At 49.6% G+C, this 13394-nt stretch overlaps 5 protein-coding genes across 5 annotated transcripts; 3 read left to right on the forward strand and 2 right to left on the reverse strand.

Annotated features, from left to right (window-relative positions):
- Window positions 1-1824: 1824 nt before the first annotated feature.
- Window positions 1825-3260, reverse strand: POX_c03892 (MFS siderochrome iron transporter 1; the record flags this gene model as incomplete). The annotated part of the gene is made up of 4 exons (XM_050112778.1): window positions 1825-2441; window positions 2506-2918; window positions 2978-3039; window positions 3105-3260. The coding sequence occupies 4 exons, from the start codon at window positions 3258-3260 to the stop codon at window positions 1825-1827; spliced, it is 1248 nt and encodes a 415-aa protein (XP_049970334.1).
- Window positions 3261-5123: 1863 nt separating this feature from the next.
- POX_c03893 (Mitochondrial phosphate carrier protein) lies at window positions 5124-6223 on the forward strand (the record flags this gene model as incomplete). The annotated part of the gene is made up of 3 exons (XM_050112779.1): window positions 5124-5245; window positions 5336-5755; window positions 5839-6223. The coding sequence occupies 3 exons, from the start codon at window positions 5124-5126 to the stop codon at window positions 6221-6223; spliced, it is 927 nt and encodes a 308-aa protein (XP_049970335.1).
- Window positions 6224-7756: 1533 nt separating this feature from the next.
- Window positions 7757-9465, forward strand: POX_c03894 (uncharacterized protein; the record flags this gene model as incomplete). The annotated part of the gene is made up of 2 exons (XM_050112780.1): window positions 7757-8368; window positions 8434-9465. 2 exons carry the CDS (start codon window positions 7757-7759, stop codon window positions 9463-9465), a joined length of 1644 nt encoding a protein of 547 aa, XP_049970336.1.
- A 909-nt stretch (window positions 9466-10374) lies between these two features.
- On the reverse strand, window positions 10375-12759 carry POX_c03895 (Poly(A) polymerase pla1; the record flags this gene model as incomplete). The annotated part of the gene is made up of 8 exons (XM_050112781.1): window positions 10375-10458; window positions 10606-10723; window positions 10790-10904; window positions 10975-11602; window positions 11674-11885; window positions 11956-12330; window positions 12397-12545; window positions 12611-12759. 8 exons carry the CDS (start codon window positions 12757-12759, stop codon window positions 10375-10377), a joined length of 1830 nt encoding a protein of 609 aa, XP_049970337.1.
- A 343-nt stretch (window positions 12760-13102) lies between these two features.
- POX_c03896 (uncharacterized protein) lies at window positions 13103-13378 on the forward strand (the record flags this gene model as incomplete). The annotated part of the gene is made up of 1 exon (XM_050112782.1): window positions 13103-13378. The coding sequence occupies one exon, from the start codon at window positions 13103-13105 to the stop codon at window positions 13376-13378; it is 276 nt and encodes a 91-aa protein (XP_049970338.1).
- Window positions 13379-13394: the final 16 nt, after the last annotated feature.

A 13394-nucleotide genomic window follows, 5' to 3' on the forward strand; every position in this document is an offset into this window, starting at 1 on the left:
CACCGGAGAAACTCACGCTTCCAACCACATTTTTCGACACTGCGGGCGCTTTCCAATTTCGCTTATCCTTGACGATGGAGAAATGCAAAGATATTCTCATGAAAACACCATGAGTGGGTATACGAGCGGAATAAGAAGCTTGCCAAAGCTCCTTGATTCAACACTGTACCTGGATTCTCAAAAGAATACCAGAGCATCTTGCCAATTGATGTGTATATTGATCAACTAGGTCTTATCTGGATCAATCTAGACGCTTCTTCTCTCTCTGTGCCGTGGGAGGAGGGTCTAAGAACGATTCGCTAATTTTGATTATATTTGTTATCGGTTGGATCACACGTGGCAAATCACGGTCAACTTCAATAAGAAAACATTGGCTGATAATTACAATGAATGCTATCATTGTAGCGTGGCCCACCTGGATGTTGCGAATCTTGCCGATCTCAGTATCTTTCTACTATACCCTCCCCACAGTCGGTCACATTCAGTATTCCTCGCGACCAAAGAGCGACAGGATTGACAACAACATCAAGAACGCAAGCACCTCTTGTTTCCTAAATTCTTGCATGATAGTATCATAAGTAGCATAACTTCGATCAAGCTTGATTCATTCCAGAAGAGGGGCGGGGAAACAATCTCAAAAATTGCCTAGGCTCTTTTTTTTTCTAAATCATGCGCTCACTCCCAGAGACCCAGAAGCATCTCAACGCCGATGTTTTTGTCAACGGGCAGCTCCATCTGGAGCTTGAAAATGCATTTCTCCTTTTTCAAAGTACGGTGCGATTTTTACTTCGGAGTCTCCGTCAAAAGGAGCAGAGTGTAGAGTGGCAGATCTGGCCAGCGCGTCAGTGCGTGAGCGGATCGATTACTGTCGAAGATCTTGACGTTTATTCTCAACTTGTTGGCTCTGGTCAAGGAGCGGGTATGCTAAAGTGGTAATTTCATATTCACGAGCCCATTTGGAGCTTTCTGGTTCAATTGCCGCGTGAACAAAAAATATCAAAAAAACACTTTAGTGATATTTTCCTAGAAAGCTATGACCTCATATGTGACTGGGGGCTCTTTATAAAACGGATGTATAGAAAAGTTGACAGAGACGGGCAGGTCACAAGAACTCACGGGCTTCTCCAGTCAAGAATTCGATCAACGGAGGTTTGAACTCAAGATCATTGCTGGAGACCTATTCCGGTAATACATTCAGGGCTTACAAAATTGAGCTTGGGAAAACAACATTAATCTTAACTCATCCTGACATTTCTAGATCAATGGAGATGATCCTTGCTCGAGGGCCCGAGAGATTGAAAGCTTGTACCGGTCTTCACTCCACATGAGAGAGGCAATGTCGAGACCCACAGTCATACATTTTTGAGATATCACAGCACAGTGGGGTCCATGGGACTTCTTATAATGTGTTTCTGTTATCGAGAACTCGCAAACCTTTGCACGCACTCGAAGGGCACTTCAGATACTGTGCCTTCCGCGAGATTCAACAGGGAAGAATAGCGCAAGAATTGCCACAGCTCCAAGAAGAACAGCGCATATATAAATAGGAAGTGAGGTTGCAGTTGACGTAAATGCACCGATCAATGCTGACACTGCACCCATGAGACGATTCAAAGCGACAGCAATACCGTTTCCCGTACCTCTATGTGCGGATGGTAATATCTCGACGGTGTAGGCATAGAGTGTGGCATAATAAATATTGATCGACATTGAAATTGCGCAGGAGAACGAGAGATTCTGTATTGTTGTCTTCACAGCAGTATACCCCAGGAAAAATATCACTATTAGAGACCTCAAGTCAGCTGGGAGTCAATGATTACAGCATCAATCATGTCGCTCACTTGTTAGAAAAGCTCCTATACACATTGTTCCTTTTCGACCCAAACAAGGTCGTTCGGACAGGTAGGCTGCAAGCACAGGACCCGGTATCGCGGAGAGATTTGTGATGGCGTAGTTGCGCCATACGAGCTCCTGAGAGGTCTCCCCGGCCAACTCGTTTCGGGAGGCCAGGTATTCCGGCAGATACACATAGTACAGGGCATACCCTAGGCCAATAACGGCCCAGGAGAGCCAGACCAACACGGTAGATTGTGTCATGGCTCGAGTCGTGAACAAGCCTCGTACATGGATTTCCAGCTCAGAACAGACATTACTTCTCTCAGAATAATCACTGTGGATCTTGCCACGGGATTGAAGCCGCTCAAGAGTGAGTTCACACGGCCGGTTGTATTTGCGGGCCATATCTTGAAGAGTTTCGACTACCTTTTCGTCCATGCCGCGACAGAGAAGGAACTTTGGTGTTTCGTGAAATTTAATGACAGCAACTCGGGCCATGCTCAAAGTGAACACCAGCGCACCACAGGTGAAGAAAAGATATCTCCATCCCATGTTGTTGGCGTCGGTGCACGGAATTGAGTTATCTGATGGGCAGCTATATTTTGCTACAGTCCGTCAACGTCAGATGGTTGCCGTCATCGCTGTTTGTATTGAAGTATGATCACTTACACATCAAGGGCCAAGCAATCAAACCGGCTACCGTCTGTCCGACTCCCCACCAGCCCGCAAGAAGGATGAGAAGATATTGTTTGGTGGAGGGAAGATACTCCAAAAAGACCGTCGTGTCAAGTACCAAGTTACCACCTGAGCCAAATGCTGAGATTGCAACCAAAGTGGCCCACGAAGAATAGTTGAACGCAGCCCCGGCCGCGAGGGAAAAGATGGCACTGGTGAACAGAGAGAAATTAAATGCCCACTTCCGGCCGATCACATCGGCGGTAGTGCCCCAAAAGAGTGCTCCGAACAGCAGGGCAAGATAGAATCCTAGTTGGGTACCTCTGTTAAATTGAGGATTGTATTGAGCCACCACGCTATCTGCAGAGATGCTCATCAAGAAGAGGAGCAACGAATCCACGCCATAGCTATCGACAATAGTGAGTCTCATTGAGACATCCTAGAAGTTGCCAAAGTCTCCACGTACCCGAATCCATTCAGGAAAAAGAGCTTTGTATGGTATGGGGTAAATCCTATTGTGTCGATTGCCTTTTACAGATCCGTGAGTGCGAGCGCCGGTATTGAAAATATTGATCTGAAAGCGTGAGGCTTACTTCATTGACCAATTGCATTTTGGCTGCCAAGGCATTGTCAAAATGGCCACAAGATGATTGACTACCCGTCGTTGTAACGGGTGAGCTTAAAGTTGGCGGCGTCGCATTTGTCTCTTCCCCTTCGCGGTGGCTTTCACCAGAGGTGTCGGTCCCCATTTTAGTCTGATAGACTATCCGGACCTGACTATCGACGGCTTTGAATTGGGAAAGAGAGCTGGAGGCCAGATATTCACCCAGGATCCACGCCAGGAACAATGCTATTGTTGCTAATTTAAAAAAGGATGGAGTTTTCCCGAGCCGGATTTGATCAAGTATGGTGCTTCTTAGGCCTGCACAAGATGTGTGCGCGCATGATGCTCAAAGGTGGAGATGAATAAAATGGAGATCAAGCGCTGGGATCCGCGATCTTCGCGAAGTGGAGATTCGAGCACATGCGATCATCGATCTTCAGGTTCACTGGAAGAACCCCCACGCCGCCCATGTGACTCGCCGGTATCAAAGCAAAGCGTGGCTGTTGGTGACCTATGGCAGAACATGTTTTCCCTCGAATCACATCGATCAGACATGAGGGCGGTGTCAACAGGGTCATTCGATCTGATGTCTATGGACGAGACACGTGATCCTCAGTCAAAGGGCAGCTCCACACCTTTTTCTGTTCCTTCGTCCAGGACTTGCACTCCGTCACGGGCTAACCAACCTCCCCAGCGCCGCGACTTCATTAGCCCAGCCTCCTCTATACCCGATATGCACAACCTATCGGGGCCTGATCCACAGCCCTATCGGTTTCGTGAATAGCGCAAGGTTTGGACGCAGTCATTATCATGCACCTGCGTGAGGTCAATAATCTTCTTATAAAAGCTTCACGTCCTTCCATGCATTGCTTGGGTTTGAGTGTGTCCGTGTCTGATATCAACCGTCCATGCTCCAGTGCCCGCTGTGTGGCCCCAAGCAGGGTGACTCTTCCGAACGACCGAGTGTCCGAGTGTCCGAGTACTCCATCACAGCCGCCCGGCCGCCAGTAAGACGCCGGTGGATGTGTCCACTTTCTCGCTGCTGGTGTGCCGGGGCTTTTCAGGCCGGAAGCTTGCAGACTACAAGTACACAAGTTGCTGTAAATTGTCCGGGCCGCCGGACACACAACGGTCAACTGGCCAACTGGGTCCCCACGCAACCCGAGAAGCAGGTTCCTTCAAAAGCATTCGGTGACGTAGCAGGCCCAAGTGGACCGCTGCGGTGAAGTTGGGATCCATTCGAATACACACAGCAGGCACTCAAGTGAACAAGTGCAAAATAGGTAAAAGTATGGATAGTAAACATATAGTGTAAGGGTGTGGATTGGTTTTTGATCGTTCTCCGAATCGATTCCTCGTGACTCTTTGTCCGGTGTGAATCGTAAGCCTGAGATCAATTCTAACCAAATCGAAACGTGTCGATTTCGCTGGGTCGTATTTGTTCAGTCCATTGTCAGAGCAACAAAAGGCCAAAGAGGTGATCGAGTCTCCATTAAAATTGATCCTCCATCTATACACCTATTACTCAAAAGTGATTTTACAGACACTCGGTGCGTCGACACGATATAGAAGCCCAATATACGCATCAGTGGAGTGTTTATTTGGACCCTGTTTTCAAGGTGTGCTAAGTTGTTATACCACAGACTTTCCACTCTGCAGGTGAGGAGCTCGTAAATATCACATAGCCATTGGAGACAGAGTCTGTCGACAGGGAAAAAACAAGACGGCGATAAAAGTGTGAAAAAAAAAAGAAAAAAAAACAATCAAACTCACCCAAAGCGGCGGACCACCCCTGTGTTGCCGATGGCTACCCGCTGTGGCTTATGATTGGACAGCGAAAAGTTTTCGGGATTGAAGGGGCGGCCCCATCCATTCCCGGCCTTTCGCAATTTTCCCTTCCCCTTCCTCTCTTTTTCCTCTCTCCTCTCATCATCCCCAAAAGAGCCTGACCAGCCATCGCAACTCTCCTCTCTCCCTCTCCCCTCCTCCACACTTGAATTATTTCACAATGGCTGCCATCACTGCCCCCCAGGACCAGCCCAAGTCGGGCTTCGCCCTCTACAGCCGCTTCGCCTTCGCTGGTGCCGTGTGCTGCAGTGTCACCCACGGCGCTGTCACTCCTCTTGATGTGTAAGTCGCGGACGTGCGCCAATTGCAATTGGAGACGTGATCCTCCTCCTGTATAAGCCGTTTCTGACCATGTCTGTTCTCCCGCCACAGCGTCAAGACCCGTATCCAGCTTGACCCGGTTACCTACAACCGTGGTATGATCGGTGGTTTCCGCCAGGTCATCCAGAACGAGGGTGCTGGCGCCCTCCTGACCGGTCTCGGTCCCACTGCCGCTGGTTACTTCCTCCAGGGTGCCCTCAAGTTCGGTGGTTATGAGTTCTTCAAGCAGCAGGCTATCAACCAGGTCGGTCTGGAGGCTGCCACCAACAACCGCACCGCTGTCTACCTCGCCTCTTCCGCCTGCGCTGAGTTCATGGCCGACATTGCCCTCTGCCCCCTCGAGGCCACCCGTATCCGTCTCGTCTCCCAGCCCAGCTTCGCCAACGGTCTCTTCGGTGGTTTCAGCCGCATCATGAAGGAGGAGGGTATCGCCGGTTTCTACTCTGGATTCGGACCCATCCTGTTCAAGCAGTAAGTCGATGACTTTTTCTTGAATATCACGTGCTATGACGCGACACCACAATGCATTCTCTAACACGGCCGTCTTCTCTCAGGGTTCCCTACACCATGGCCAAGTTCGTCGTCTTCGAGAAGGTCTCCGAGGCCGTCTACGCCCAGGTCGACAAGAACAGCCTTTCCGACGGTGCCAAGACTGGTATCAACTTGGGATCTGGTCTCGTTGCCGGTCTCGCCGCCGCCGTTGTGTCTCAGCCCGCCGACACCATGCTCTCCAAGATCAACAAGACCCAGGGTGCTCCTGGTGAGGGTACCATCTCTCGTCTCATCAAGATCGGAAAGGAGCTCGGCCTCCGCGGCTCTTACTCCGGTATCGGTGCCCGTCTGTTCATGGTCGGTTCACTGACTGCCGGTCAGTTCGCCATCTACGGTGACATCAAGCGTGTCCTTGGTGCCACCGGCGGTGTCGAGATTGGCAAATAGATGATTTGCGGTTGCAGAGTGAGGAGGAATTAATAGAGACCACCCTTAGACTTTTATTTTTCTTTTGCCACGATTTATCCCCCCTTTGTTCATCTTCATTGATACGATGTACAATACAAATGTCTCCGTTTTTTTCTGTCCCACAAAAATTTCATGCCTCGGTTTCTTTTCGTCTCTAATGATGGATTCTTTCCATGCTGTAGGAATCTGGCTCGGGGTAGACCCGACTCCTTCATTCTATCAATAAGGGCTGTAACTTCCTTGGCCAGCTCCAACGCATGATCTTGACACGACCCGTGCACCCTGTACAACAACGGCTCAGTCCACAGACTTTTTCCTCTCATGCGATTCTCTCTTAATGGCTCGCTCTTTCTCGCCCAAAGAGCTCTAAGAGGGCAGAGTGTTGGTGAACGCGTCATCGTACACATTTATCGAAGTCTTCCGGGTTTCTTGTCATTGACCGACTGCCCACCCTTATTTCCCGAGAAATGGATGGCTTTTCTGAAACTAGTTCTTTTCTATTTAAAGGAGTCTTTATGAGCTGCACCCACGTCGGTCTGCAATGTTTATGAAAAGCTCCCTAAGGGAAAATGATTGTTGAAGGATGGATCTATATGAGGCCACGGCTTGAATGACAAGAGCAAGGACTGAATACCAGTCTTGTGTGGCCAGCTCGATAGTCCTCAATTTCATATATCCCATCTTCCAACTCCTTATGATTCTGTTTATTTCATGTTGACCTGGAAGATCATATACTGGTCTCGGGTATAGGTCATGCAGAGCGTTCGAGATCGGATGAATGCCGAATCGCAAGCACCGTTTTCAACAGTTTGAATGCGGGGTTCACCGATGTACCTCCAGACGTGCGAACTTGCATATCTGAGCTGAATGTCCCACGCTTTCAGTCGAGAATTGAAAGTGCTTGAATCATTCATCGATCGTCTGTCTTGGAGTCAAAATCGTCTGTCTTGGAGTCAAACCTCGAACCTAAGCTTCCGAGCAAGATTCTGACTGTACCATGCCACCTTGGCTAATTCAACTTGCTGAATCAGCGTCCCTGGCGTACAAGACTATCAATCGAGCAATTTCGATTACCGTATCAAATGTACAGCGTCTAGTCGCATCGAAAAGAAGTCGGGTTAGCAATTCCTCGAAACCAAGATCTTCTCTCTATTCAGCAGGAGACTCCCGCGAACAGAAATTTTTAAACAGAACAAAGTGAAGGGGAGTTACAGGCTTTATGCTCCTTCCTCTTGATGATTCAGAATAAAAAAAGGTGCAAATGCCATGCTCAGATCAGTTCAATGGAATTGCCGTCATCTTCAATTCACGTTAACTTCCAAGTGGGCTCCACCGACTCCACTTTATTCAAGATCTGCCTCCCCCCCACGGCATCTCGGACCTACTTTTACTCTCCGGGCATTTAGTCATTCGAGATTGCCAATTCTCTTCTTGTCCATACCTCATTTGCTTCCCCTTATTGAATTCTGGCAGACGTTATACTGAGTGCGATATCACTGATCTTTTCGCACCATGGCCTCGACGAACGATCGTCCTCGCGTGTCCCTCTCCCAAGGGATCTTGGTGGGCACTCACTTGAATGCTGAATATCCAGCAAGCCTCGACGCATTTCTGGGAATCCCGTATGCTCTTCCGCCAACGGGCGATAGACGATTCAAACAGCCGCAGAAATTGCCGGCGTCGACGGAAATCATCGACGCCTCTTGGTATGGACCCATGGCCCCGGGCAAGGCCTTGCTCTTGCCGCCTGGTGGACCGAAGATCCCGCAAAGCGAAGACTGTCTTACGGCGAATATCTTTCGGCCTGCTGGAACAGAAGCCACAGACAGATTACCGGTCGCTGTCTATATTCACGGGGGTGCGTTTAATCATGGATCTGCGACGATGCACGACACGGCGGCAATGGTTGCATGGTCCGAGTCGCCCTTTATCGGGGTCAGCTTTGGCTATCGACTGGGCGCATTAGGGTTTCTGCCTTCTTCTCTAACGAAGAGAGAAGGGATTCTGAACTTGGGTCTTCGCGATCAAATTCACTTGCTGGAGTGGGTGCAAGAGAATATTAGTGAATTTGGAGGAGATCCTGGCAATGTGACATTATTCGGGTTGTCTGCTGGCGCACACTCGGTGAGTTTTCCTGCATTTTCAGAACCACCTTGGTGATGGTATGTAGGTTGACCAAGTTCAAATAGATAGGACACCACTTATTGAACTATAAAGAGGGTAACCCCGCTCTTTTTCACCGGGTCATTATGGAATCGGGCGCTCCAACCTCTCGAGCCATTCATCACTACAATGCAAAGATCCATGAGAAGCAATTCGCCGACTTCCTTCGTGAAGTTGGATGTCCTCCTCACTTGAACGAAGAGGAGATCTTCCCTTTTCTTCGATCATTGCCCAGCACGACCCTGACAAAAGCACAAGAAAAGATCTTCGAAGATTATAGTGCTTCTCTGCACTGGGCATTTCAACCAGTCATAGACGAAGACATCATCTCTCGAAAACCCCTAGAGGCATGGATCTCTGGACAATGGAACAAAGTTCCCATCTTGACCGGGTTCGCCACGAACGAAGGAACAATGTACGTGGACAAAAAGATGTCAGAAACCTCCCAATTCCGAACCTTCTGGTCCAATCTCCTGCCTGGACTTTCACCGTCGGACCTGAGCGCCATTGAACAACTCTACCCCGATCCGAACACAGATCATACCTCGCCTTACACTGAAACCCGAAAGAACCACGGCCTAGGGTCCCAATTTAAACGCATCGAGGCTGCATATGCCCAATACGCTTACATTGCCCCCGTTCGCCAGACTGCCAATTTCGCAGCCACCCAAGGCGTGCCCGTCTATCTGTACCACTGGGCTTTCCCCCGCACGGTGATCGGTCGAGCAAACCATGGAGATAACATGTTCTACGAAACGTTCAGCAAGCGAATTACCGAGATTTCACAATCACAAAAGGAGTTGTCGGGGACTCTTCATGCTTACTTGACCAGTTTTATCGCTCATGGAGACCCAAATGTTATACGGGGTCGATTCTCTCAAAGGCCGAAATGGAGCAGGTTCGTTCCCGACGAGCCTTGTGCGATGGTTTTTGGGCAAGGCAATGAGGAATTGATTGGAGGTGACATTGCTCCTTCGGCGAGGTTTGGCCCCGATGAATGGGCGAGGGAGGAGACTGGGTTCTGGTGGAGCAGAGCCTCCATTTCTCAGCTTGTATGATATTTCCTTGTCTGACATGCCAGTACGTCTGGGCCTTGAATCCAGACGACGATGTACAATAGTCATATACAATAATATCTTGGTTGATTCGGTTGTGTTCGAACAGGACAAATAGAGTCCCCGCGACCCCTCTACCTTGGGCATTGCCATAAACTTGAATCTATTGAAAAGATGTGCACATGGCGCATACTTAATAATGTACTATCGATATCGTCTTACCGGCTCTCATCACTGCACCTGTTACTGCTTCATTCTAATTGATTGCCAGCGAATATTTAAATGCCTAGGCATAGAATCGAATGTGAATCATGGGAAATTCAGTACGAATCAGCCGCATGTTGCGGCGATGCCCCTTAATTGAACTACCCGGGAAATATCTGCAGGAGTCTGAACTTAAAAGTACAATGTGTGAAAGGTCGTACAGGCCGATCACTGGAGCCTAGAGATCCCTGAGGCTGTCCTAGGTCCCTGAGTTACATCCTCATGTGCAAAAGCGGCGAGGACCTCTGCAAAGGGACGTGGATCATTTTGCGGCCAAGGTGTCGCTCGGATTTCTCCGAGAAATTAATAGATCACGTACGATGCACTCGCGACGAAGAGGGGCCTATTTGAGATGAAGTGGAAAAAGGAAACAGACCAACCTTGTGCTCTTAAAAGAGTGGATGGGATGATGCTCGGCAAGCCTGTGAGACAATGGGCATCGACAGCACTGATCCATGAGAGGAGAGGGTTGGGATTGAGACATGCCTTTGCAGCCCATGCTCTGAGAAGAAGAAAAAAAGGAGGTTGCAGTCGAGTACACGGTGGTGTATCTGTTTCTTCCGGGTATCCCACACTGGGGACCAGCCCATAGAAGAAATTCGAAGTGGTGGGGATTGGAAATGTTCGAAAAAAAAGAAGTTCTTGTTTTTACGCAGGCGTAGCAGTGTTGGAAAAACTGCTCGGCGTGACCTGTCGCTTAGGGGCTCCTTGGGAAGCGTCCAGTGATGAGTCCTAGGCGTGAATTAACATTAGTGATCCCGGAAACTCGGCGCGACGGCGAGGGAGATAACTTCGAAGAATTCCGAAGGTCGAGTTTGAAAGTGTCGATAGTATTGCTGGATGAGGTGAGATCTCTTTTCCTCGATTGCGGTAACTTACGTGCATCTCGCCGAGGCGTCGCTTCTGACCAGTCGCGTCAGGTTTCTTGACAACCTTTTTCTTCGGTCGGGAGGGCCGTGTCTCGCCAGGTTGGAAAACGTCGTCGGGTAAATCGAAGCTATATGATATCAGAGACCGACATCGCCCATACAGCTTTGCTTTGCCAATAGTGCCGCGAACTTACTTGCGAACGTGGGTGACAGCCAAGTCATGAATGTCGGGAATGTAGCCCGACCAAGAGGTGCATGTCGACTTGAAAATATGCGAGTCTGTGGAGATGTCCAGAGACCGGGACGCACCTAATAGGTGTCAGAGCACGTAGAAGAGACCTAGCGAGCAACTTTTTCAAGTAGGGTGATGGGCTCTTACCCGGCTCCAATGGCTTCAATTCAAGACCAATGTAGTAAGTGGTGGTGTACACAGTCTGACCAGAACCTTCTGGCTTGGGTGCAGACTGGTTAGATGTATCCGCTGGCGGTAGAACAGTGGCGTTTTCCATTCCATTTTGCGCAGCGGCTTCGTGAGCCGGGTCCTTGATCTCGTCGGTGGTTTCTGTTGAGGTTCCCTTCGCTTGATATTTAGTGGAACCATTTTTGACCTCTTCCATCTCTTCGGCACTGGCAACCTGATGAACCCTTTCGAATCCTTTGGGGAAAGGATGAGCCACTGCAATGATTGGCTTGCGATCAAGGGCACCGACTAGATGACGAAGTTTCGACTCTACAAGGCCAGACCACACAGCCTCATCCTCCTTCGTCTTGCTTGAGGCCGTAATGCTGAGATAGTACTTGTAGTCGTTGGTAAAGAACGTATGCCGAGTGAAGAGATCACTCCATGACAGTTGTTTCGTGAAGATCTTATCCACAACATCTCCACCTCTTTGAAGTTCTCGAAGAATGACGGTTTTGGTTGACATGGATATGTTATGCGTTGCACACATGGAAGGGTAGGCTGGGGTGATGATAGGCATCAAATGGAACCTGTCACCATGGTAGAGCTAGCATTGAGTGTAAGCTTGCGGCTGAAACCACATATAACTCGCATCTAGTCTCTCGAGCCAAATCTTACCTTGGGATTCCAGACCTTAATCTGAAGGGGTCCTTCCTCAATCTGCTTGAGTAGAACAGGCTGAGGCCATGCCCACTTATTCATGATCCTGAAGAACTTGCCGACAATGACTGACCCGGTTGCAGCAGGATACAGCTGGCAGACTCGTGCAACCAACATCGCCCAAGCAATACCTCCGGGAAATCCGACGATATTCGCATAAATAGCGCGACCTATGGGAACGAGTAATTGGGTGTAAGCAGAAGAGCAGATTGAAGACTACATGGCCGGATCTCGACCTACGCTGTGCCCATAGCTTGATTGCACGCAGAGCAATACGGAACGTCTTTTGCTGAGGGACAAGCTCCAAAATCTCATCCGCCACTCGCGTTCCATTCAGTGACCTGACTTCTTTCTCATCCAAGCCGCGCAGATAGTCGTTGTTCTTCAGATCGAGGTTCATGGGCACCGAAGGGATCACCAGTCGAGCAAAGAGAAGATCGATGCTGATCCCGGCAAGGTCCATCTTGATGATCGGAACAAAGGCATCCGGCACGGGCGTCATCTTCTCAACCACTCCCTCGGGTGCCATCTGATAAAGAAGAGGAGGAAAGTCGGTGAAAAAGTCCTCGCTGCTCACATGTTTCGGGCCAACAATTAAAGTATCGATATCGGATCCTGATTGGCACCAAAAGTCAGATATGAATCCCCTTAAAGAACCTTTTCTTCCTTCTTCGTACTCACCTGGCCCATAGACACCCAGTCGGTAACCCCCGAATGTGAAGATCTTGCCTCCCGAAGCCTCCACTGCCGCGGGCGAGAGGCCTTTCTTTCGTGAGACGGTTTTGACGAATTCGAGGGCCACCCTTTGCAGGAGCTGAAGCATTTGAATCCTGGGGGATCTCCCGTTAGGTCGTCCTTGCGCAAGAACTTATTGGGGCAAGATCAGTCCGCTCACCTGCGTTCCGAGTCTGCAGGTGGCTCAAAGTTGTTCTGCGCCTTGAGCTCCGCGATGAGGTCGTCGTTCGCCGCCAGCTCTTCCTGAGTTGGAAGAGCTGTTGAGATGGGAGGCGTGACGCCCCACTGCCTGCTTCCAGCTGCTGCCATTGTGTGTCAACGACCAGAGTGTTGGTTTCGAGCTTTCTTCTGTAATATGTCCACTGGAACGAGGGAGGGATTCGATAGTGCAACAGGCCTGTCCGGGGTCAAGTTGGAAGTCGTATTTCAGGCGATGTCGCAAGTGCGCATGCAAATTTGAGAAGAGAGCAATTTCTGAGAGACTGGTCAGATGGACAAGATGTCACTTCGTCGCGCGGTCGAGAATGAATGACGGGTTAAGAATGAGGATCTCTACCATGAAAGGTCCCGAGGGTCCACTTTGCCGGCCGGGTGCTTTCAAGGATTCGGTGCGGACTCAACCCGGCGCTTACTCAGGCCTTGTGATCACATGATGGCCCCAATGAACAAACAAACGGCTGCCGGCTACGTGCGTCCGGCTCTTTACTGGATCAAGAACATCAAGCTGGCAAACGGCATGAGATCTTGGGTAAATCTTGCTGGATTTGTGTGTGAAGAATCTGGCAGACAGGGTCAGAGTTGGTGTTCCATGGAGAAAGCAGCAGCATCAGCGCAGGGCGGTCAGATCAATACAATTTACGAAAACACCTGGAACTGCGCCTCATCATCCAGCAAGCTGTACGCGCTTATTTATCTCAAGATAGGCTAGGCAAGAGCTTCCAGGA

Source organism: Penicillium oxalicum, chromosome III, assembly GCF_001723175.1.
Source record: "Penicillium oxalicum strain HP7-1 chromosome III, whole genome shotgun sequence".
Lineage (NCBI taxonomy): Eukaryota > Fungi > Ascomycota > Eurotiomycetes > Eurotiales > Aspergillaceae > Penicillium > Penicillium oxalicum.